This window comes from Debaryomyces fabryi, assembly GCF_001447935.2.
Source record: "Debaryomyces fabryi strain CBS 789 chromosome Unknown contig00145, whole genome shotgun sequence".
Lineage (NCBI taxonomy): Eukaryota > Fungi > Ascomycota > Pichiomycetes > Serinales > Debaryomycetaceae > Debaryomyces > Debaryomyces fabryi.
This window is the reverse complement of record NW_015385571.1, coordinates 1-25,445: the sequence shown is the minus strand read 5'-3', so window position 1 is coordinate 25,445 and position 25,445 is coordinate 1. Positions and strand designations below refer to the sequence as shown.

General features: G+C 33.8%; 13 protein-coding genes across 13 annotated transcripts; 9 read left to right on the top strand and 4 right to left on the bottom strand.

The window, feature by feature from the left end:
• Positions 1-292: 292 nt before the first annotated feature.
• On the top strand, positions 293-3,175 carry AGE1 (Age1p; the record flags this gene model as incomplete). The annotated part of the gene is made up of 1 exon (XM_015613661.1): positions 293-3,175. The coding sequence occupies one exon, from the start codon at positions 293-295 to the stop codon at positions 3,173-3,175; it is 2,883 nt and encodes a 960-aa protein (XP_015465523.1).
• Positions 3,176-3,432: 257 nt separating this feature from the next.
• On the top strand, positions 3,433-4,824 carry AC631_04831 (putative serine/threonine protein kinase; the record flags this gene model as incomplete). Its single annotated transcript, XM_015613660.1, has 1 exon — positions 3,433-4,824. The coding sequence occupies one exon, from the start codon at positions 3,433-3,435 to the stop codon at positions 4,822-4,824; it is 1,392 nt and encodes a 463-aa protein (XP_015465522.1).
• Positions 4,825-5,231: 407 nt separating this feature from the next.
• Positions 5,232-8,405, top strand: AC631_04830 (uncharacterized protein; the record flags this gene model as incomplete). The annotated part of the gene is made up of 1 exon (XM_015613659.1): positions 5,232-8,405. The coding sequence occupies one exon, from the start codon at positions 5,232-5,234 to the stop codon at positions 8,403-8,405; it is 3,174 nt and encodes a 1,057-aa protein (XP_015465521.1).
• Positions 8,406-8,649: 244 nt separating this feature from the next.
• EXO1 (Rad2 family nuclease) lies at positions 8,650-10,671 on the top strand (the record flags this gene model as incomplete). Its single annotated transcript, XM_015613658.1, has 1 exon — positions 8,650-10,671. The coding sequence occupies one exon, from the start codon at positions 8,650-8,652 to the stop codon at positions 10,669-10,671; it is 2,022 nt and encodes a 673-aa protein (XP_015465520.1).
• Positions 10,672-10,755: 84 nt separating this feature from the next.
• AC631_04828 (uncharacterized protein) lies at positions 10,756-11,349 on the bottom strand (the record flags this gene model as incomplete). Its single annotated transcript, XM_015613657.1, has 1 exon — positions 10,756-11,349. One exon carries the CDS (start codon positions 11,347-11,349, stop codon positions 10,756-10,758), a length of 594 nt encoding a protein of 197 aa, XP_015465519.1.
• A 161-nt stretch (positions 11,350-11,510) lies between these two features.
• AC631_04827 (uncharacterized protein) lies at positions 11,511-12,932 on the top strand (the record flags this gene model as incomplete). Its single annotated transcript, XM_015613656.1, has 1 exon — positions 11,511-12,932. The coding sequence occupies one exon, from the start codon at positions 11,511-11,513 to the stop codon at positions 12,930-12,932; it is 1,422 nt and encodes a 473-aa protein (XP_015465518.1).
• Positions 12,933-13,026: 94 nt separating this feature from the next.
• TFB3 (TFIIH/NER complex subunit) lies at positions 13,027-14,064 on the bottom strand (the record flags this gene model as incomplete). The annotated part of the gene is made up of 1 exon (XM_015613655.1): positions 13,027-14,064. The coding sequence occupies one exon, from the start codon at positions 14,062-14,064 to the stop codon at positions 13,027-13,029; it is 1,038 nt and encodes a 345-aa protein (XP_015465517.1).
• A 213-nt stretch (positions 14,065-14,277) lies between these two features.
• Positions 14,278-15,504, top strand: AC631_04825 (palmitoyltransferase; the record flags this gene model as incomplete). Its single annotated transcript, XM_015613654.1, has 1 exon — positions 14,278-15,504. The coding sequence occupies one exon, from the start codon at positions 14,278-14,280 to the stop codon at positions 15,502-15,504; it is 1,227 nt and encodes a 408-aa protein (XP_015465516.1).
• A 102-nt stretch (positions 15,505-15,606) lies between these two features.
• AC631_04824 (uncharacterized protein) lies at positions 15,607-17,043 on the top strand (the record flags this gene model as incomplete). The annotated part of the gene is made up of 1 exon (XM_015613653.1): positions 15,607-17,043. One exon carries the CDS (start codon positions 15,607-15,609, stop codon positions 17,041-17,043), a length of 1,437 nt encoding a protein of 478 aa, XP_015465515.1.
• Positions 17,044-18,316: 1,273 nt separating this feature from the next.
• Positions 18,317-21,037, top strand: AC631_04823 (uncharacterized protein; the record flags this gene model as incomplete). Its single annotated transcript, XM_015613652.1, has 1 exon — positions 18,317-21,037. The coding sequence occupies one exon, from the start codon at positions 18,317-18,319 to the stop codon at positions 21,035-21,037; it is 2,721 nt and encodes a 906-aa protein (XP_015465514.1).
• A 57-nt stretch (positions 21,038-21,094) lies between these two features.
• On the bottom strand, positions 21,095-23,008 carry SEF2 (Sef2p; the record flags this gene model as incomplete). Its single annotated transcript, XM_015613651.1, has 1 exon — positions 21,095-23,008. One exon carries the CDS (start codon positions 23,006-23,008, stop codon positions 21,095-21,097), a length of 1,914 nt encoding a protein of 637 aa, XP_015465513.1.
• A 201-nt stretch (positions 23,009-23,209) lies between these two features.
• On the top strand, positions 23,210-23,770 carry SNM1 (Snm1p; the record flags this gene model as incomplete). The annotated part of the gene is made up of 1 exon (XM_015613650.1): positions 23,210-23,770. The coding sequence occupies one exon, from the start codon at positions 23,210-23,212 to the stop codon at positions 23,768-23,770; it is 561 nt and encodes a 186-aa protein (XP_015465512.1).
• A 17-nt stretch (positions 23,771-23,787) lies between these two features.
• AC631_04820 (uncharacterized protein) lies at positions 23,788-25,320 on the bottom strand (the record flags this gene model as incomplete). Its single annotated transcript, XM_015613649.1, has 1 exon — positions 23,788-25,320. One exon carries the CDS (start codon positions 25,318-25,320, stop codon positions 23,788-23,790), a length of 1,533 nt encoding a protein of 510 aa, XP_015465511.1.
• Positions 25,321-25,445: the final 125 nt, after the last annotated feature.

Here is a 25,445-nt window from a genome sequence, read left to right as displayed (position 1 = left end):
AATTCGCATAATTTTTTATTGTCTTCTACTACATTTTTGATTAAAACGAGTTCTATATTTACTAGAAAGATGTTAATATGAATACATTCATAAGAATTTATAGATTTATAGATTTTCTATTTAAAAAAATTGGTGGCATATGATTAGTTCTATAGAAATAATGTAGATGCATCTGATAGAGTAGCATTTTGGTTTTGTACCACTTTTGTTTAGTTTTCAATGCTAATCACATTAGAAGGCTTATAGAAACAGAAATATAAATCTAGAAAATATTGATCGTACCTAGAAAAGCATGGATAATATTCCACTGTTATCATTTCCATATGTTCAATCACCTTGGAGTCATATATCTTTGAACAAATTATTTTTGACTAATGACAATGATACCATAAGATACTCAATAATATTGGGTCATATACAAGATATCAAGCAATGCATATCTACATCCAAAATTGATACCAAGACCAAAGAACCAATCGGAGACTTAATGAGCTACATTCAAAATCCTTCTACGACCCCAATTGTTCCATTATTAATACGATTTCCATCCTCATATAATAGATTGAAATTAAATATATCCATAAAGCCAGTGCTTGCGGGGAATAATGATAAATCATTGGTTATATTGAAAACATTAGCGGACAATGACGACATTAACCACTTGAAGGAGGTCTTACAGGGCCAACCTTATGAAAGTATGAGAATTGAGATTTCAAAGTTAAATTACAACAACTTACCAATAGACCAAAGCTATCAAGAATACCAACGAATAATTATAAATGATAATTTTAATAAGAGTGTATTTCAAGACAATATGATGAATATATCATTATGGGAATTTGATAGTGCTACAAATGAATACACTCACTTATTTAATTTCAAAGTATGGATCGATGCAAGTATTGCCAATGATATTGAATCTCCTGCGAAAGTGGATGACCGTAAAATCAAAGAAGACGCCGAAGAGGTAAACACACAGTCAGATAAGAAAATATTAAGGTCTACTAAGAAAATACGATATGCTAAATTAGCTGATTATAGAAAGGTATTTAGTTTTAATATCGAAGATGGTCCAGAATTCAGAGAAGCTTTGAAAACTTACGAGACTGAATTGCCAGCATTCAAGAGAATTTGTGGAGAATTTATTGAACAAAGAAAGAACTTGGAGTTTTACTTGAGAAAGCTTCTCTTGTGCAAGCAAAAAACGATTGATCTAATGAATGATTTAGTTAACTTGCAATTTAATTCCTTACTATCGCACTTTAATTTCAAGACCGACTTCAAAACTGCTATTAATTCCATATTTGATCCTTTTGAAAAGAACTTACAGTTTTTCACAAGAAATATTTGTGATAGCAAGATTCTTGATAAGATTTCTTCTACTTTATCTAGAAATATTACGGGTAACGAGGCTTCAAGTTCAAATGAATTATTATTCAATAAAAAGAATTTTGAGAATACATCTAAAGAGTATTACAATTGGCTTAATAAATATTTATCTAACGAGAAAGAGCGTCCAGAGCTGAAATTATTAAGCAAAAGAAAGAAATTTGAACTATCTAAATTCCATTATTTGAATCATTTTAATCAATTATTAAATAACCAATACTTTAACCAATTGCTAGAAAACTTATTCAAATTTATTAGCATGCATTATCATGGTAAGTATTTACACACTGAAATGTTTTTAGATGTCAAGTTAAGCAAGAACTTATTATTGGGTAACTATGAGATATACCTAAGTGCGTTGTCAAAATTCAATAGCGAAAAATTTCAGTTTCGTCAAATGATAGAGGCGTGTCAATCTAACGAGGAATTGACTAATGTTATACGCTACAACAGATTAAACCGATATATCTCTAGCGATAATTTGGATGCAGTTAATGACAACCAGTATATCTCGAAAGATAATCTAGACTTAATATTTGCTAAAGCATCTCAAGTGAGTACTATCACGGCTGTTCCTATGATATCACAAGATGATCAAAATTCTGAAATTGAAGGAATATTGTATACGTTAGGAGGTCAGGGAAAACAAGGATGGCATAAGGAATGGGTGGTGTTGAAAAACGGTCAGTTGACTGAGTATTCAGATTGGAGAAAAGGTAAAGTACTTATTAATAAGCCTATCGAAATTGCTTTGTCTAGCGTTAAACCCATAACTTATGAGAAGAGACAGCATTGTTTCGAAATATTTACCTCTTTGGGAAACAAACATGTTTTTCAGGCAATCAATGAAGATGAAAGAAATAAATGGATTAAAGCTCTATATAACGCCGGCCAGTTGGTTGACACTGACAGGTTGAAGGGGGGCAATAAAATAACTCATAAAGAAAATAAAGACAAGCAAAAATTGGGAAGCTTAATTACAGATTTAGCAAGTACTGATAAGCCTGGAGTTCCTGGGAAGACGCTGGAATCGTCTTTATCGCCGGTTTCAATCCAATCTAAAACACCGATGCTCGAAAAGGATTATTTAGCACTTCTTCGAAGTTTTCCTAATAGCGACAACAATAAGTGTGTTGATTGTGGGTCTACTGAATCTGTTGAATGGGTGTCTGTCAATTTTTTGGTTGTATTCTGCGTCAGATGCTCTTCTTCGCATAGGCATTTAGGGTCCCATATTTCCAGAATCAAATCATTGAAGTTAGATAATTTTGAAAATGAAAATGAATTGCTTTTGAAATATATTAATAACAGAATGGTCAATGAGTACCTAGAACAACATTTAGCACGAAGTAAAAAGTTACAACCAAGTAGCCTGAATGAAGAACGATTAGATTTCATCAGGAACAAATACTTAATGAAGAGTTATATCCCAAGTATCGAAGGTATTAATGATTTATTAGTGAGATCAATTCAAAGAATAGAGATACATGAAGTTATCAAATATATTATATGTGGTGCTGATATAAATATGCAAGTACTGATTAACATAGATTCAAACCAAGAATTTAAAACTATATCACTATTTGAATATTCATTGCGAAAATTCATAGAAATAGATATTGGGACTCAATCAAAACGGCTATTTATAATTTCAGAATTATTATTATTGAACGGTTGCAAAGTCGACTTCTTGAATAATCTTAATGTAGACATCGGTCTTACGTTAGAAGCTAAGGAGTATTGGAAGATTAGAAGTTTAAAATTAAACGGACTGCTGATTTTGTGATTCCTGTACATAATTAATTTCCCAAAATGTTTGTGGTTGCAAAATTTGTGGTTTATTCTGTTAGGCCTCAGATAGTTTTAGTATGTAATTTATACATATATATTGAAATAATATAGCATCATCATTATAGTAAACCATAGCATAATTGCATATAAGGAGGAAGGTATAACCAAATATTTATTAGTTTTAAGAAGATTCTAAATTCAGCTACAATTTCCTATTTTTTTTAGTTTTGCTTCAATAAATTCAAATCAATCATGTCAGTAGAAAAGTATAAGATTCACCAATGCATAGGAAAAGGAAACTTTGGGGATGTTTATAAAGCAACTGACATTTTGAATAATACTCTAGTTGCTGTAAAAGTTATAAATCTAGATGAATCTGATGAGGATATTGCTGTTTTAATCCAAGAGATACAATTCCTATCAAAATTAAGATCCCCTTATATCACAAAATATTTTGAAACTTTCATCAATGATATGTCAATGTGGATTGTCATGGAGTATTGTGGAGGAGGGTCATGTGCTGATTTGCTTAAATGCTATAAAAAACTTAATGAGGAGACAACAGCATTCATTATAAGAGATGTCTTACGTGGATTGACATATTTACACGAGGAAAATAAAGTCCATCGAGATATAAAACTGGCAAATATTCTTTTGACAAGCTATGGAGAAATCAAGCTAGCTGACTTTGGTGTTAGTGGAGAGATTACCATGACACAATTGAAAAGAAATACCTTCGTTGGCACACCATTTTGGATGGCTCCCGAGGTGATTGCTAGACTGAAAACAGGTTATAATGAGAAGGCAGATATCTGGTCAACAGGAATAACTACTATTGAATTGGTTACTGGATCCCCACCATTATCGCAGTATGATCCTATGAAAATTTTGTTTGAAATTCCCAAAAAACGCCCACCGTTGCTAACAGGAGTAGACTTCAGCGAAAATATTAAAGATTTCGTTCGATATTGTCTTATAAAAGACCCCAAGAAACGCCCTAGCTCGTCAACTTTATTGCACCATAAATTTCTCAAAAATATCAAGCGAAACGTAAACTTGTTCAAACTACTTGAAGAAAAAAATAAATGGTCAGAAAGGCATCACAAGAATGGTAAAAAACCAAAATATCCTTTGAAGATAGATTACGGCGATCTTCCCGAATATGATCCTTTAATAAAGTGGGACTTTAATACTAAAAAGAGTTATCATACAAAATCCTCTCCAATGGAACAAACTTTGTTAATTAGCAATGAATCACCTTTGCTAAACATGATTAGTTTGCCACCTAATTCGCAACGTTATGAATTAGCTATGCCAACAAAATCATCTTCACTACTTCCTCCACTACAAGTTACTTATTCTTCGCAGGTATCTCCTGGATCCCCTTCCAGACCAAAGGAAAGTCCCGACCGAAAGCTAGAAAATGTTTCTCATCCAGGCCCAATAAGGTTTCTTGATGATGTGGTATTATACTCACTCCAACGCCTACATGTAAGAGCAAAAGCACCCAGTACTAAAGCTACAATCGATAAATTGATGCAAAATTTTATCGATTATGAATCCTTACAGCCTGGTTTAAGTGAAGCGTTTGTGGAAGAAATCCTAATGCTTCATATTGCCAACTCTAATACCCATCCTTATTAGAAGTATCCTTGTTTTATGATTGTAAGTTTCGGATAATAAGAAATTCTAATATAAAAACTATCGCTATAATAATTACACTTAGCAGATTTTAATATACACTCATGATGTAGTATGAAAATGTAATACGAAAATGACAGTAAATATATACACCTAACAGTCCAATCAGCCCCTTATGTGGTTGGTGCATGGATGGAGTTTGATGTTGCTATAGAAGGGACCCTGGTTCTATCGTGATTTGGACCGCGTTTTTGTGACACGGAATAAAACGTATACAAAAACGCCAAAGTGATTCTGAGATTTATAAGTAATTGATTGCTTCATGATTTATATATCATAAGTTATTAGACGGTAAGAGCAGATAGTTAGTTATTGTGGTGAGATTTGTCATATTCATTTAGACATTTAGTATGACCAACAACTTACACCCTCCACAAACTCCTAGATCGACGAGTAATGGCACCAGATCTGGTGTTACACCCTCGTTCAGTTTTGGATTAGGATTTCTGCCTTCGTTCCAATTCAGCTCGCCTATGAATATCATAAATTCATTATCACCGCAAAGGTTCTTCCAGGTATCGAATAATTTGAATAAAGTTGTTGATGCTAAAAATGAACGTGAACATGAGCAATACGGAATCGAATACGAAACGAAAGGCAGATCAGATGATAAACAAACAAAAAGCAAGAAGAATATGTTCAATTCATTTACTCCTCCCCCATCGTCAGGCACTACTAATAATAAATTTCTTGATGCCATAGCTTCGCAAGTGAGTAAAAAACACAGACAAAAGGGAGAGGAAAACAATTCTTCAAATGAACTATCCATAGATGTCAGTTCATTAAATACCGATAATACAGCAGGCAATGATACGACAGATTTGACATCAGTATATGTGGATGAAACCAGAGCTGCAATAACACCGAATACAAATATTAAGAATAAAAATTTGCATGAATCACAGTTGAAAGCAGCGCCTAAGTTGGTACCTATCAAACCCAGAACTGATATATTAGCCGAAAGTTTAGATAGTTCAACACCATTACCAAGAAGTTTTAATGCAAGTGCTTCTAAGACAAGTAAGAAAAGAAAGATCTCTCACGATTTTATTGAATCCCCAAGTACATCCATAGCATCCAAGATTGACATTCTTGCTTCTCCCGCGCCCAGAAAGTTATCAAGAACTGATACTTCATCGATAGGTAGCGCCAATACTTATAATGACAAAGTTTGGTATCCAGAAATTGATGAAATTTTGTTAAGTTCATATTTAAAATTCAAAACATTCAAAGAGCACCAAGAGCCAAATACTTCGATATTAAAATACTCGTCACAAAATAAAATCTTATCAAGGATGTTACTCAATAAAACTGGTGTTTTGAGAACCCCAAAACAGATCGCATCCAGACTTTTTCGGTTAACGAAATTGAAGAGACCTGCTAAGTATGGGAAGGACTTCAACGAAAGCCCTATCTTGAATGAAGAGCTAGACGCCTTGATGAATACGCCATTAGAAGATTTAATTGACAGCAGCAAAATTGATTCTATTGATAGCGAAGATATAGATAAAGAACTAGGAGGTATACTTTCGTCGTCTCCTATTTTCATCCGGGGTAACAATGAAAAAGAAACATCTTTCCCTGATTTTAAGACAAATTTACCTGATAAGAAATGCTCTTATTCATTACATCCGAAAGAACTCTCCATAATGTTCAACGATAAAACAGACCATCATAATTCGCATAAGTTTACTACTTTCCATTCAACATCTCATACTTCAATGACTCAATTGAAATTACGCAATAAATTGAACACGAATATTAATAAAGAATTGAACAGTTCGCTTCTTTCCAAAGTCATATCTTATAACATCCCCATTTGGTTAGTTCGTAACAATTTAAATGTTAGTGGCAATAAAGCTATATCTCCATCTTCTGATTTATCACCATTTTCATCCACTCCCTCAATGGCCAAGGCTCCTAAAGTCATGAACCTTGAAGGTGGCTCTTTCAGTTCCTATATCAAAATTAATGTAACTATCAATAACGGAAAGACACCTGATATGTTACAATGGAAATGTATGGCGAAAGTGTATAATGGCGAAAGATTAATACTAAAGAAGAATGAAATAGTGAATGGTTATTTGAATGAGCAAGAAAACACTTTCGACTTACAGATCCCCTTTTTAAAAGATTTTTGGTCTGGGTATTTAGCTTTCTTGAATGATGGACATGACGATGATAATGAGTTACAAAATTTATCAGTGATGCAGATTATTTACGAGGACGACAAGGAGTTATGCTCAAGCTCCCCAGTTTATGGAGTGATAATCCACGAATTCAAAAAGGAATTATTTTCAGAGGGCACAAGTCATCTTACCAGTATTCGCATGAAAGATAGAGCTTCAAGCCTTGATGAAGTAGACGAAGTAGATGATAATGCTACTGAAATTGCAGATTCATCCCCATGTAAAAATTCATCTCCTGTCGGAAAACAAATTTCACCAAGCACACTGAGAACAAATCAAAATTTGAAAATTGACATTTTCAAGGCTAATAATTCGTTTATAACTCAAGGTCCTTTCACAGCACCAATTTATGATGCAAGCACTGTGCAAAAGTTTAATCCAAATGTAGTTAAGCAGCAAGAACAATTGAAATTACAGATACAGCACCACCAAATACAACAACAATTACTAAACAAAATGCAAATGCAGGGCCAAATACAGGCGCCGTTACACACGCAAAATCATCCTCAATTACAGACCCAGCAACGAATTCAAAATCAGGATGAAATATCTATGAATAAAAACATTCAGTACCAACCAACATTAATGCCTTCAAGATCGACAGGAAATATAACTCAAATCAGGAACTTTTCTCAGCCAGAATCTCAATTTGGCTCACAGAATATGAACATACAGACAAAACAACAAGCCATTGATACGTCTTCATTTTTAGCGCAAAATCAGAATGAGAATGAAACACTCAGATCCGCCGGACCCTACATAAACACTCCTCAGTTACCGGATGGTATGGTAACCTCGACGCCTACTAAGGTTATTAATACTGGCGTAAATTCCTCCCAATTGCATTCGTCTCAAGGGCAGAATCAGATACCAATACAAGGCCAAATATTTAATAATCCGTTAAGAGCGATACCATCGCATCAGCAAATGATGGCCAATGGATATACACCTTTCAATGGTTTTCCTTCGGAAACTCAAGGACAATATATTTTACAACAGCAATATCAAATTCATCAACAACAGCAGCAACATCATATGTACATGTTGTATAATCAAATGCAGCAACAACAATTCCAGGATAATTTTGCTACAAATAATGCACCTCCTTCTAATCAAACACAGGGCCAACAGAATAAAAAGATCAAGGTTTCTAACTCTGAATCGAACAAAGAGAACGTGAAACCGAAAGAAATCACATTTTGTCCTATTCTTGAGTATGATCCTTCTAAAGATATTAGTCATGCCCAAAAAAAGTCTACATCTAAACAAGGTATTGGCATACACAGATTCCCGGTGAATACTCCAGTTAGTATGTACAAACCAAAAAAGAAATAGATACGATTTATATATTAGTTTACGAAGTACACTCTGTTTATTGGTAAATAATAAAGCATTCTTTAAAATTTGTTCTATTCTATGTAAAATAAAATATATTTATTTACAAATTTACGCTTTTTAAATCGAAGAGAATATTTTGGTCAACCGCGTTTTGCTTTTTCTACTTTATTTACATATTGAGAAAGTTCTTAATCTATTCCCATAAACCATTACAGCCAGTTAAAATCTTATTCTAATAAGGATGGGAGTAACAGGTTTACTTCAACACTTGAAAGAAATTCAAGATTCAACCTCATTATCAAAGTATAGGGGAAAAACATTAGCTGTTGATACTTACGGGTGGTTACATAGAGGCTTGATATCGTGTGCACAAGAACTATGTCAGGATGTACCAACGAAGAAGTATATTAATTCAGTAATGAAGAAAATAGATATGCTAAGACATTTCGGAGTGGAGCCATATTTAGTATTTGATGGTGCTTATTTACCAACAAAGGCTGAAACAGCAAAAGAAAGAAGATTGAAGAGACAAGAAGCACAAGAAAAGGCTAATCAGTTGATTAAAGATGGTAACAGAAAATTGGCATGGAAGGAGTTTATGAAGGCGGCTGGAGTGACACCACAAATGGCGAAATCTATCATGGTAGAGTTAGACATGAGAAAAGTCAAGTATATTGTCGCACCATATGAAGCAGATCCACAAATGGTCTATTTGGAGAGGATTGGTTTAGTTGATGGTATATTATCAGAGGATTCTGATTTACTCATATTTGGGTGTAATCGGCTAATTACCAAGTTGAATGACTTTGGCGAGTGTATTGAAATATGTAGAGATAATTTTTCCAAGGTTAAGAAAATCCCATATTTGTCTAATTACACTCAAGAACAATTAAGACTTGTGGCAATGCTTTCAGGCTGTGATTATACGAAGGGTATTCCTGGAATTGGTTTGAAGACAGCGTTCAACTTAGTCAAGAAGTTTAATAATTTAGAGAAGGTATTGATTGCATTAAGATCCGACGGTAAGAAAACACCTATAGATTTCGAGGACGAAGTTTACAAGGCCAATTTGGCATTTCAATTTCAAAAAGTATTTAATCCCCTTACAGAAAAATTAGAAACCTTAAATTCGTATCCAGATGATTTGAAATTAGATTTTGAAATTCTAGAAGAATGTTGCGGTAAGACATTGAGTGAAACGATACACGCCCAAATTTGTACTGGTAAGATACACCCAAATACACTTGAGATTCTCGTATCTAGGGAGCAGAGTTTATCTAATTTGAAAGGCGGTTCGATAAATTTAGGTTCTCAAAAGTCATCAATACCTTCGAACATGGCAAGTAGAAGTAAATCAGCTACGATTGTCCCGGAACGCCCAAAGACTGGTGCCATTGATTCATTTTTCAGCACTGTAAAGTCCACTAGAGAAATGAGTATCCATACTGAAACGCCTAGTAAGAGAATGCGACTTCAAGCTCCCAAGGAAAAAGTTTCCCCAACTACTAGAAAGATAAAGCGGATTGCTAACGAAAGCGATAGTGTTACTTTCGTGTCCCCAAAAGGCAAAATTAGTAAATTCTTTGGAAATGTTGACAAAACTCCTGTTCTGAATCATTTACCTACTCCAATTTCAACTAAACAAGCTCCGTGGGATTCAAGTATTATTTCGGGCGATTCAGATATACCTGATGAATTTTCATCTCCTGTGAATCATATTCGTGGTTCCCAATGCGCGACTAATAATATTACAGATGGTCTTACAGATAATGATTTCAGTGATGATGAAGTTAAAGATTTGGAATCGCAAACTCCAGATTCATCATCTTCATTAAAAAATTCGAATACCAGCCTAGAGTTTGGAATCGACGAAGAGGACGATATAATAGAAGAATCACCAATTAAGTCCATTCCTACAAATGACAAGCTTCGTGACTTTGCCAAAGTATTGCGTGAAAAATACCTGTTGAATTCTAGTACAAATATTGATTACAATCCCCAAGACAAACCAAGTCATTTAAAAAATACAAAACCATTAGCTCCATCTGACTTGAATATAAGATCAGTACCGCTTCAGTCGCAGGGCAAGGAACGTCAGTACATGAACCACTACCAAGAAAATATTAGATCTCAGGAGGAAGTGAAGGAGAATATATTGCAAATTAACAAGAAAGAAGCATGTCAAGTTGGGACAGCAAACATTCAAGTTAATATTGAAAAGAAACAAAGCATCAGCCTACAAAGATTTGCTTTTCGTGGCTAACTCCATTCTCTGTATATTAGAATAGTACAATAGATATAGCATTTTAAAAATATATGTACTTAGAGGTTACTTTGTTAATAGATATTAACAGCCTCTTAATTGGCATGCACCAATAGTCAAGCGAGTTAACTCACCTTGCAAGTTACTTTTGTCTTCAGAAAGTTTTGCATCATTTAGCTTATAAACCTTCTTTAACTTCTTTAAATCAACCAATGAATTGAAAATAAGCTCATCATTTAATGTAGGATTATGTGAATCGTCAATACTCAAAATGTTCATAAGATGAGTGTTTAATTCTTTACATGCTACCTCATTACACTCAGACGTTGGTAATACTTTTATTGTGATGAGGTTAGGACATGCTTCATCAACCCCAAATCTCTTCAATGCATCCATAATATTATTTATTGGTGACAAATTAAATATAATTTCCGTATTCAATGTTTTAGCTCTCATGTTACCGAATTCATAATTTAATATTGCTTTATGTATAGAATTATACAATTGCTCTAGTGATATAATATGTTGTGTGTTTAAGAAACAAAAGTCATAATCTTTATTACCTGAAATGAGCTGTTCTTTCACCTGCTTAAGTACCGGACTATCAACATCAGTAAACAAGAATAATAATACAGTATAATGTGGAAATTGTGCTAATTTCAACTTCTCGTAGGCCATTTTTGTTCTATAGCTATTAGTTGATATGTGCTAAAAAAGTTCTATTCTCTCATATCGAAGAACACAGTTCCCTCGTGAATGAGAAATTTGGATAAAGAAGCATACACCGAGACGTAAATCAGCATACAAAGCATTATATTGAATACAAAAAGAACATTGTAATGACTGAAAAGCATAATGGAGAGGAGGATATTAATAATATAAAACTACAAGAACTGCTAGATATAATATTTAAGGAAGTTTCCGTACCTGAAAGGACCACAGATCATACACCTGAATACCCCGAATCGTTACTTCAGCAAACGCAAAAGGCTAATAAATACTACAATTCGTTTCAAGGGCTTACGAAGCAGTTCATAGATGAAAGCAACGTGCGGTCGGATGTAGTACGATGGTCTAAGTCAGTAATTCAAGTTACACTGAAGTCAATAGTTGATAATTGGCAAACAGTAGACGTTCAGGGAACGGCAAAAAGTACGGAGGCTGAAAACAATGACGAACATAGGAACTTAATGCAATCAACAGCTAATACCTTATTTAGTTGGTCTTCTGGAGATTCGTACATTGAATCCAGAAAAAGAGAATTACAGTTTCGTAATAGTCAATTAATGACAAACAATGGAAGTGTTCAAGATAAAAAGGATAGTTTAGTGACTGACAAAGAAATAGATACAAATCATGATAAGCTAAAAAAAAAATTATATCTTGAGCTTCCAAAGGAATCAATTACAAATAAGCTTAACCGTATCGTGGACAGAGAATCGAATAAATTTATACATAAACGAATCCAATTGATTAAAGCTCATCATAGTGAACAGATCTCTAAGGAAATTCACGAAAGAAAGAGGAAAGATCACGAAAGACATCTTGATAAGTTGAAACAAAAAGAAGAAGAATACGATCGGGCATTGCAGGCAGCGACAAGCGAACAAGGTAAACAAAATGGATTTTTTGGTTCATTATTTGGTTTCAATGCTGGCTCCATTAATAATTCTCATAGCATAGATTTACAGCCAGAGATTGAAAACCCAAGTCCTAACAGAAATTTAACGTCTAGTCCCTCAAATAAGAACAAGAAGTTTTCATTTTTGCCTACTTCGGGTTTATCCTTATGGGGCAACATTACCTCTGTAAATAAAGGTACGAAAGCAGCGAATACTAAAAGTGATATTAAAAATCCAGTATCAGATGACCTGGATATTGATGTTGATGAAAATATACCACATGAGGCATCCACAGACGAGCCAGGAGAAAGCAAAGAAGAAACAATGATAAAAAGAGAAGATAAGAAAGAACAAGATGATTCCAACAAGATACAGCTAAAGAATAATTTGGAAACTAAAGAACAACTGAAAAAATTGGAGGAAACTACCACGCACAAGAACGAGGATGATTATGAAATAGAAGGAAAAACAGACCAAGAACAAGAAGGAGACGAAGACGAGTTTGAAGAGTATAATTCATCATTGCCGAACCTTTCAATGGTTCAGGAACCTATTAAACCTATTATAACAGGGACCAAAACATCTACACGGTCTACTAGTCATATAGAAGTCGACAACGATAATTTATTGGAGTTGTAATCCATTTTGATACTACAGGAAATTTATCAAAGATGCCAGTTTATCATATATCAATATACAAAATGCCACGCCTATACAACCCGTAAGTATATAACTAATTTTTCTCTTTATCAATGAAACAGCATAGACCTGTGAATGCCTCATCTAATGCTCTTTCGAATGCACTATTTAATCTCCATCCAGCACCCAAATACTGCTTGTCCTTTGCAAGCTTGCTCAAGTAAGGAGCATAATAAGTATTGGATCCAGCGTCCCCATCCACTTCCATTGCATTGTTCTCGTGTATTTCTGGCAAAAAAGTGTAACTTTTATGTAATTCACGGTCACCTTTAAATGGCGTGAATGGTGTTCTATTGCCTTCATCTTCTATGGCTTTAGCTTGTTTAGCAAAAGGATTCGAACTTTGAAATTGTTGATCTAATTGAGAAGTTAATTGCTGCAATTGTCTTTTACGCAATGAAGATCTCTTGAGAATATTATTATTAGATTGAGCAATTAGTTCTTCCGAATTTGCAGACTGTGCAGTCGATAACTTGTCTAAGAGTTCTTGTTTCTGCTGTTTCTGAAATTCCAAATCCTCAATTTCCATCTGCTTCTGAATCTTGACCTTTTCTTGCTTCAAACGAGCCATAGATTCTTGATACTTGGCCAAATCTGAATTCTTTTGACTCTCTCTCATATTTTTTTCCAATATTTCAATCTTATGGTCATTTTCATATTTAACCAAATTAGACTCGGTTTCTTCAACATCTATTCCATTATTAAGATTGAATATTATATTTTCCACAGATTCCAAGTACTTATTATAATCTTTCAAATTCTCGAAATCTTCTTCTGTTTTATTGTATATTCCACTCACTCTCTTTCGTATGTCGATTTCTTTCTCTATACCCAAGTCATCGAAAATCTGCTTTTTGAACTTGTTCTTTCTCAATATTTTACCACATTTAGGGTAAGGACAAGGTGCTGGACCGAGAGAAAATATTCTATCCACACATGATTCACATATCTTGTGGTAGCATTCTGGATTAATAAGAAAATTCATATTGGGTGATAAGTACTTATCTGTCTTACAGATAGGGCACATATCCTTCGAACGATCATCTAAGGTTTCAGTTAGTAATGAATTCATCTTATTTAGAATATCATCTACACATACCTTCCACCACCATCAGATAAAGAGTTATATGTTAGATATATATATATATAGGAAATTATTTGTAATCTTCTAGTATTCATGTCTTCTATTAATGGTAAGATTAAAATGACACAAAAACGAGGTTCTGTGCCATATATGTGAATCAGTACTACTGTAGATTTCTTCCCAACATGATGATATCATTCTATGGTGTTTGATCCTAAACTATTCAAATATAGTTGGGCAAAGAAAATTATTCCAATATGCGTTATATCGGGATTGGGATACATTGATTTTGCATGCTTTTATTCGTTGGGTTATCAAGAAATATACAAATATCATTCTCATGGTGTGGCGATAAGTCTTTGGGTTATTTTAGCTTGGTGTGAAATATGTGTGATAGTATACTGGATATTGTTGCTTATAGAAGGACCTGGGAGGTCTCCTCGAGTAAGACCATTTAACTTGTATAATTCGGAAGATACTTCTGACTTGACTCCTGTTCCAGATTATTTCTTTTGTGACGAATCTGGTTACCCATATTGGTGCTCTCAGTGTCAGTCAATTAAGCTTCCACGAACATTACATCTGAAGGATAAGAATTTCTGTGTTCTTAAGTTTGACCATTATTGCGTTTGGGTAGGCACTGTTATTGGGCAGAAGAATTATAAGTACTTTTTGAAGTTTGTAATATGGTTTCTAATGTTTTTCATAGTTGCGCTAATATATCTATTGCGATATACTAAACTGAATTACTATAGGGGTACTCAAGACATCGACCATAATTATATTGTTCTATATATTTTGAGTGGCTTCTGGATACTTATACTCCTGGCACTATTAATAGTGCACCTACATTACGTCGTTTATAATATGACTACTGTCGATGATATCAATATAAATAAACTGAAAAGGTATTTAAGGTGGAAAGCACATAATGATAAAACGAAGAAAAAAGATGTTCGTGGAACACCTGGCGAGGAAACTGGAATACGATATATTAATGTTAGATATAATAACACAAGGGTAATTGTACAGTACACTGTTCGAGATACTCCGTTTACATTTGGGTTTAAAAGAAATTGGCAAAACTTGTGGCTCAACAACAATAGAACGAACGGCGACTTCGTGGAGCACGAGTCGTCATATTCCCCCAAACGATTAGCCATTAGTTTTTTCTTGTTCTTTTTCCCATATGTTGACATGATATATCCATCAAAGGAGAAAAAAATTGTTCGTGATGTAGAAAAATCTACTGCAGAGAGCCTATATTCCAGCAGGCTTATTGAATATGAACAATATAATGAAAAGATCAGCAAGAATTTCGTAGAATATATTAGCAACAAGATCAAGAAGAAAGAGTTTCACATACCCCATTACCTTCCATCTTTTCAAGAAAATAATGATGAAGGAAGTACACCAGATGGTCTATAGATTTGTAATTATGTAATATACAGTACCAGGTATTGAATAAAAATTATTGCAAGTGTACAATTAAGCACAGCATTATTTATAAGTAAAACTCAATAAATAAAGATGGACATGCTAGGAGAGATTGTAGAGCATGAAATAGAGGCCCCAAAGCCCCCACAAATGACGGCTAAAACGGGGTTTCCAGATTTGAATAAGCTAAAAGAAAAGAAGGTATCGAGATGGAAGCAGAGACAAGAATCTAAAAAAGTTCCAGACGAACAACATTCAAAGCCAATGGTCAGTAAACCTATATCAGAAGCTGAAAAGATCCATCAGGAAAATTTGAACAAAATATCACAAATGACCAACGAGGAAATTGAACAAGAACAGGCAGAGTTATTGAATGGATTGGATCCAAATCTTATCAAGAGTCTCTTGAAAAGAACCGAAAAGAAAGAAAAAAGTAGCAAAAACTGTTGTGGTGATGATAATGAAGGGCATGTGCATGCAGAAGGGTTCAGCGGATGGATAGGTGGCGGTAGAGCTAATGATAAATGGGCGGATGTTACGCTATTAGATGAAGAAGATGTCGATAAGGCATTAGGAATTAACCGTTTAAGCTTAGAAAATGATCTTAAACTGGATGAGCAAGAAAAAGAATCTCGAGCGGATGCCAAATCTAAATCTGTGAGGTTTGAAGAAGTAGCCACTGTGAAATATGAAGATTTAGATGAGAATGTTGAGTTGGATCCTAATGGATGGGAAGACGTAGAAGATGTAAATGATTTAATTACGGGTGACATAGATGAAGTAGCACACGAGGATTATCAATTAGTGAACGATTCAGATGATGAAAAAGAAGGCTCCTCTGTTCATTTTCCAAAGCCAATACAGGCTAGTACTAATAACGAAAAACTTGATCTAAACGATCCTGATTTCTATGATAAATTACATGAGAAATATTTCCCTGATTTACCAAAAGAAACGCATAAGTTATCGTGGATGACGGAGCCATTACCTAAACAAGTTGATACTACTTATGAATCAATTTCAGATATGAGATTTGATTTCAAGGGTGATTTGGTTGATTTATTAAAATCAGAATCTGCCAAAGATGAAGTGCCTACATATTTAGGGCTACACCATCATTCTGAAAATCCACATTTACCAGGATATACTTTAAGTGAATTAGTTCACTTGTCGAGGTCTGTTCTTGCAGGTCAGAGGTCCTTTAGTATACAAATCTTAGGCAGGATTTTGCATAAACTTGGGTTGCATAAATATAATATTTTACCAGTAGGAGAAACTGAAGACCAAGAATTCAATGAAAATTTATCCGAACTTATGTCAAATTTTGAAAACTTAATGTGGGATTTGATTGAGGAATTAAGAATCATTGATTCTTTGACGGAAGCCGCCGATGAATCAAAGACTAGAAATTTATCAGTAAGAAACTATGCGATAGAAGCGCTCTGGTTATGGAAACAAGGGGGTGGTAGAAAAAAAACTGGAGATGTCACAGAGAGCAGTGAGTATATAGCATCTAACATGGCTGAATAGAACCATGTATAATGAAATGTAAATATCCATAATAGTCAATAAGTTGGTAGCATTTAACTTATTATAAGTGTAGATAGTTCTCAATCAGTATAGAAAAACCACCAACAACAGAAATATGTAAGCAAGAATGATCGCTCCAAAAATACAAAACGTATCCAAAGAGTGATAAAACAAGAAAACAAGGTTCTGCTAATAGCTAGTGGGTCTGATTGAGAGTAGTGAGAGCCACATAGATTAGCAAAAACTGCCGATCCACACAGCTCCCAAAACTTGCACAGAACTCAAATAACAGAAAATCAATACGATTCCCGTCCGAATTCTGCCAATCATTCCATTATATTCCACTGACGCTAGAGAAGTAAATTAGGACATTCAACTTAATCTTCGCATATAGACACATTGAACCGATGGATCTTTAATAAGTATGAATACTTGATCGGCCAACTTAAGTTATGCGTGCAACAAGGTTGCAAGAAATTCCTACAGCTTGAGTTCAATTCAATAGTTAGATCATATATTAAGGTTGTAAGGTATTTCCAAGCAATGGCATATCACAGTCAAAAGTTTTATTCATTTTTATTCTCGGAACTATCTCCGGGTAACACGCACAAACTACCACTACATAATCAATCTTCAGGGATTAGCGTATTATTTCGTAGGAGATATGCTTCACCTAGACAAGATTACACCCGCCTGCTAATTCGTCTGGTGCAAAATATGTACACCCAACTTAAGCACGCCTTCTTGTCTATCCCACTGTAGCACCGTAGTCGTTTGCTCTGTGATTGTGGCCATCACCACCAAGGGTGGCGTATCCTTCACTGTAAGGATAGCACAGGATGATGTAGTAACAGTGGAGCAATCCAGGGAAGAATCCTAGTAAACAAAGTAAGATATTAATCCAAAAGTCAGCAGAAGAAATTCCTCTTTTAATGAAAACTGGAACTGGGGGGAGGAAAAACCCAACAAGTACAAGTAACCAATCTTTAGCGTGCATTTAGATTTAATAAGGAACAGATATAATTGAATTCACAACTATCTTGATGGCAATTGTCCTTCTTATTGAACAAAGAAAAGGTATAGTATAAGCCTGCGTCACTCCTTTGATAACGAGAGCCGTGAATTGCAATCAGCAATCTATATACATGCAGAACTCAGAATCCAAATGTCGCGATTTGAAAATGTCTACGACATTCACATTTGATCAAGACGGGTATACTGAATTAAAGGCTTTTATATCGTTCAATTATAGCACTAAAGAACATTGAGAGCCATGCGTTTGTTCCAGACTATAGGGGTTTTATCACTATTATCATCTTTAGCTTTTGGAGTGCTATTCGAAGATGCATTTGTAAAAGATTGGATTAAGCATACTTATGGAGAAATACAGCAGTACGAAGTCTTGTCAGACAAGCAGCTTATAGGATTAACAAATGAGGCACAGATATTGAATATAGATATAAGTAGTGGTGGTAAATTGAATTGGAAAGCAGATCTACGTGAGTATGGGAATGTGGACCAATACTTGTTATCCAAAAATCGTAAATCGGTGTATGCGTTTTCCACCAGTGACAGTCGTATTTATTTGTTCGATACTAAAACGGGGATTTTACAGGAAACACTTACAAGTGAAACAGTTCCATTGAAGGTGGTTGAATTCTTTGGTATAGGGGTTTTGGTAGTCGGGACCGATGGGCTGTTGACATTCTTAGGAAACGATGGGGTTGTGAAGCCTATTAGTACCGATGTCAAAATTAAGGATATCAAGACTTCACAGGTGGATGGCACTTTATATGTGATAACAGATGAATTATTGTTAATTAGAATTGCAATTTCATTAGATGTTTTGTCTATCTCTAAATCTTTGAAGAAGTATATCTCTAATATTGATCAAGTGGAGACCTTCAAAGATAATATTGTCGTTACCCGAGACAATGTTATATTGTCCCTAGATGATAATGGCGTGAATGAGATCGAGAATTCGTTAAAACTGAAGCTGCATCTTCAAGTATTGAACCTTGAATTAGCCTACTCTATTAACTCCAAGGTAATTAATTTTTACTCCATTGTCGATGGAAAGTTTTCGTCACTCGTTGATTATTCATTTGAAGAGCCAATTGAGGAAGTTGATTTTACAAACTATGCATCGGCAGAGTGTGTTCTTCTTGCAACTGAATCCGATGTTATTCTCTTAGACGTATCAGGACTTTCACTAGGCAGCGATATTAATGCTATTCAGAAATACCAATTGAAATCGAATAGCTTAATTAAAAATGGAAAGAATTATATAAACTATGATAACGAGTCAAATTTGCAGTTAATTTCCAGCCACCTCTTCGATTTTAAGGTTGACGTCCTAATTAGTGTCACAAGTACCAAATCTGTTACGCATTCATCGTTCGAGTTGAATAGATTTCATCCGACTTCGTCGAAGTATTTGATGATTGACAGACCACAATCAGAAGGCGAAATAAATAAGGTACACCATTTGCTTCATGACTCAGATGACTATCACTTTTTCATCTCTCGTTGGCTTGCGATACTTAGAAGACACTTGTCCCAGTTGGGTCGATTTATTATTTCAAAAGTTATTACTTCATCCGGTTCTCAAGATGAATACGCACCTGAAGATACGTTTGGATTTGGCAAACTAATTATTTTTATGGACGAACTGCAGGGATACGTTATAGCCATTGATTCTGAAAATGGGTCTGTTGCATGGAAATCTCAAATTGATGCGAACGGTCAGAGCATAATAGATTTTGTAGATAAACCTGCAACAAACGAGGTTGTTCTTGTTTTAAAGCATTCGTTGCTATCATTTGATATTAGAAATGGAAAAATTACAAGTACAAGAACCTTTGAAGATGAAATACTGAATAGTTTCTTATTAAGACTGGAAAATGAAGAAGAAGTAATTGCATTAAAGCTTTCTAAAAATTCTAAATTGCAATTATTCAAAGACAATGATATTAATATAAAAGCAGATCAATATTTGATCGATGAAACTACTGATTGTGTACAGGGTTATAAAATTAATGACAGAGACTTAACTCCAACTTGGAAATTTGAAAAGCCGAATGAAAAAGTTTTATTAATAAAGACTAAACCTATGCATACTAAGACCTCATCTATTGGTATAACTCTATCTGACAAGTCTGTTTTATACAAATACTTGAATCCAAACTTGATTTCTATTATAACAGAGGAGGAGGATACAAAAGTATTGCGCTATTATTTAATTGACAGTGTTAGTGGAAATATATTGTATACGCATGAACATAGTAAAGATGAAGTTGTCGATTCTGATTCCATTCAATTATGCATGGATGATAACTGGATAGTATACACATTCTTTGTTAAGGCTCCAAAATTGCAACAAAGAATTATTGTATTTGACTTATTTGATACAAAGGAAAAATCTGTTAAGACAGCAAACCTTGTTTCTGCATTTGAGAGCAACACAACAATCAATTTTATTTCAAAGAAATCGTTCATTTTCCCAGAGAGAATAGTATCTCTTGCATCGACTCAAACAAAATTTGGAATAACATTAAAATCTATGTTGTTTTTGACAGAATCGGGAAGTTTAATTGAAGTTCCAAAATTTGTTTTAAATAGCAGAAGAATAGCTAATAGAGAATTAACTAGTAAGGATTACCAAGACGATTTCAGGATGATGCCATATGAACCGGTAATCCCTAAGAATAACTTCCAGGTATTGAATCATAAGCATCAATTGATTTTAGACCCAGATACTAATCAGATATTAATGAAGCCCACTGAATTGGAATCAACTTCAGTTGTGTGTTTTGCTAATAAATTCAACATTTTCTGCAATGTAGTTCAACCTTCGTTGTCTTACGATTTGTTGAGTCAAAATTTTGATAGAATTAAGTTGGTGTTGACTATTTTAGCTTTACTAGCTGCGTACTTAATTACAAAGCCATTTGTATTTTCGAGAAGATTGAATGCCTATTGGATAGACCGATAATTTGTATATTATATATATAATATTGTAAAAAACAAGAATACATATACATTATTAAAATCATTTAAAAATTGAACATTCATTCGATAAATAATCCATGATCTCTTTAGAAGTAACATTCTTCTCATTTAACCCAAACTTTAACCAATTAATACCTTGCGTCTTTCCGTCCTCCGAATTATCTTCGTTCTTCCAATCCTGATATATATACCATACCATTTCATAATTTAAACTTGAAACCAAATAATTTTGCATCTTGCTGATAAGAAAAAACGAATCGGCTGCATTTAAAATAGACTGTGGTTTCTCCCTGAAAAGATTATCGTACTTTTCAATGATTTTTCGTAATCGACCATTTATACTTAACCAGGCCTTGTCATTATTTAAAGATAATATTCCGTATGCTTTTTGAAAGTTTTCCTTCAAGACATGGTAGTCATCGAGCGTATTCAATAAGGGGCATGAATGAATTCTTAACATTATTAAGGATGTTAATTCAATAATAAATTTATAATGCACTGGAAGCTGATTGACATTTTTTATATCCACAAATTCTTTTGCAAATAAATCTAAAATAAGGTAACAGGATTTAATAGCATTCATGATGCATCTACGATATTCGACAAGAGAGATATCCATGCGACTAAATGAATAAACAAACAACTGCAATTTCAGGAATTCAACCGATAGCTTTATAAGATTGTTAGACAACAAGGGACTAGTGTCTTTATTAAAGTCATTCAATATTATTTCAAACATATTCAAATTTATTAGCTTATCAGAATTTGCGTGTGCATAAACCTTCTTGTCGTTAATAATATCATTCATATTCTCATTCAACTTTAATTGCACTAAAGAAATTTTCAATAATGAATTAATATACTTATCTTCCTCATTATCAATATTATTGTTGAATAAATCTTGATTTGCCTTATTAATAATATAATCTTGTTGGAAACCATTGTAATTAAGATGTGACAAACCAGAGTAGATTAAACAATAATTCGAGTTGATATTAATGAATTTGTAAATTCGTTCTCTTATTAAATTATTTAACTTCAATTCATCAGAAACATTAATTTCAGTTTTATGACTGAATTCATCAATAAACTGCGATCTGTGTAAACCTAATTGTAATGATATATTCTTCATCAAGGAAAGATATTTAATGGATATGCTCTCACCATTATTCAGGTATTTTTCAGAAGGTAAAGGCCATGTAGTTAAAATCAATAACGATGATAGTATATATACCGATCTTGGGGTATTAAACCAACATTTTCCAACCACCAAGGATTTTATGTGATTAGATAAATGTAAGTATTTAGATGCTTCAGGTTGGTTCAAATATGACGTGAGTATGATACTCCAAAATAATAAGTCATTCTGTTGGTAAAATCTTTCTATATTTATAGTATTGAAGAATTCTTCAGGGAATATAGGCAAATATCTATTGAAATGCAAATGATAATTATGGAAACTTTCAACAGCTTCCTCCTGTGAGATAGAAAATGCCCTACTACTGATATGACTATTGATAGTGTATGAAGTGTCTGATTTTGGAGATTCTGGAGTTAATGGCATCGGAGTCTCCAGGGGAGAATTAAGACACGCTTCGATCTTAGAGATAGGGGGAGTTGCCGTCATCTTTCCAACGTTTAACACACCTTTTTCAACAAGCATGTTTATCATCTTGAACTTTCTGTTGATTAATGTATCTAAGCTTTTCTTTAAAGATCTCACATCAACTGTTAATTTAGTCACCAAATCATTTGATCTATTCGGGTCCTTGGTTATTATATCTAATGTACAGTTTATATTCTTCTTAAAACAATGTGAACATGGTAATGGGTCAGTTCTAGAAGCATCACATTTAGTCTTATGCTGTCTGCACCGTACACAAGTTTTGAGTACTTTACCTGGTATGTTTGATGGTGTTATAAGCTTTAAACGCTTTCTTTGTTGCACATACATTCGAGCAAAAGTATATAGTAGGTTAGCTAAAACAAAAAGCTAATAATGCAAAATTCTTATATTAAATATGTTACCTAGATTAGTATGGAGTTATCTAACTCTGTGAGCTTTGTAATAAATATTTCTTCATTGGCTGGAGATGTGCCGAAATTCGGTCTAATCTGAAAAACTATTTTTGAAAGACTTATATTTCCAATCAGCATGGACAAATTAACAAACAACCAAATAACTTCGATTCATTTACTTAATTTGAGTCATTCGGTACCATTAAACCCGTTATCTAAGGTATACAAGGATACATTTGCAGATTTTACTAATGAGAAATGCATTAATTTGCCAGCAAATTATATGGAAGATACCTTCTGCGATAAGTGTGAAAGTATTTTTATTCCAGGAATTACAGTATCTACAAGGATAATCTATAAGAAATCAAAGTCAGGTACTGTAAGTAGACGTAGATTATTAAGATATACATGTCTTGAATGTTACCATAAATCAGATCGTGCATTAGAGATGCCCACTTCAAAGCGCTCTACTCCGATACCGAACAGCGGTACTGATACAGAAGCAAATAATAAAAGTTCAAAACCCGAAGAATTCAAGGCTACATGGCCTAAGTCCGAAACATCAAAGTCTAAGCAAAGGCTAAAGAAACGGAAGCAAAATAATTTATCCAATTTGTTAGCAATGAAGAAAAAGGAAAAAGAGAATGAATCTAAACAGTTTAACTCTCTAAGCTTAATGGAATTTATGAATAAATGAACACATGTTATATTATACTATAATAAGTAATCGCTGTATGCGGATCCAGAATTACTTTGGCTCGGATCTTTGATTGTACTTTGTCTTTTACAAGTTCTGACCCAACGTCTTCTTCTGAAGGATTCAGAGGTGGTCGATGATTCCAAATCGTAGACCCATTTCTCATCAGTGTCGATCATTACAAGATCTGCAAGTAAATTGGAATTAACCCAATTGTTCACATCTAAATCTAATTTCCAGGACTCCTCATTGAATTCCCAATCTATTGGTGGTTTTATAGCATTGATGTTCGGTGTTGTATTAATGTCAACAGGTTCAGATTTTTCAGAACTTTCATCTTCATTTGTATCATTGTCCTTTACCTTTAAATATTCTTGCTTTAATTTCCGCATAGGACTATTTATGGTATAGAAGTCATTAGTAAATCCATTTAATTCCCAAATTTTACTACTTTGATCATATCTTTGAAGTTCAAAAATTTCGGCTTGTTTCGTTTCGATATTAACTTGTTCATCACCTACTTTTACAATCAAATTTAATAAAAACTCTTCTACCTGGTTGTTCAATTTAACAAAATATAACCGTGTTTCTTCGTTATACATCCAGTTTAATAATACATTTCTTATTACAGGATGAAACATAATCGTAGCAGTCCAAATGGAGATAACAAGCATAAGCTTAATCGGTAAATATAAGACCAATATAGGCACAACTTTAGGGAGTACGAATAAATTATGCAAGCCCAAAGTAAGTAAACCTAAAAATACCACAGAACTGATATTTTCATCTTTGTAAAACAATATCCCGTTCGTTGCCCATAGTATGAGATCATATGTTACTACGTAAAGAAGCATATGATTCTGCAAATCAGTCAAATTCAAAATGAATTCGTTTGAAAGCTCAGGTACTGGTTTTGGTATTTCAGACTCATGTAAAGCTGGTCCATCGTCAGGTATAGGATTTCGTTGATAATACCTCGTATTTAGCATGGATCTGTCTGTTGAATGAAGAACTAGATAATGAGGAACCATTACATTAAATAAAATCTGAAATAATGGCAAAACGAATATCAAGTATGGATTTAGGATTATATGGGTTATTACCAATAGCACACCCACTGTAAATGTCAGGTTATCCCAATTGAAAAATTTGATTATACTATCAATCGTTTCAAATGGGACAGATAGCCGCAGATTCAATAAAATAGAATTCTTCGATATCAAATTTACAGATAGTGGAGGACGAGTCTTCTGCATTTCTAATCTTTCATTCAATGCACCCTGATCTTTAATATTCATTGGAATGACCATGGAAATGATCTTCTCCATTAATTTATCAGTAAGTAATGTATTAGTAGACTTTGGTTCATCATTTCCTTCTTTCTTATGAGTCCAGAATGCAAAATCACTTTCTGACTTACGCTTCAGTTTGTCTGCCATAGGTTTAGATTGCTTTAATTCATTCGGTCTAGACTTTTCTTTAGCGCCTTGATCTGCTTCGTTAGGTTCTACTGCTAGTATATTCTCGAAAAAGCTAGATACTTGATCCATCTAATATTTTTGGTATTAATTGAAAAGCAATAATAAATTGGCATATGATAAGTGCTAAATTTATATTTTTGATGTAAATTTGCGATTATTTAGTATGCATCATTAATTTTAAAATACATAATAAT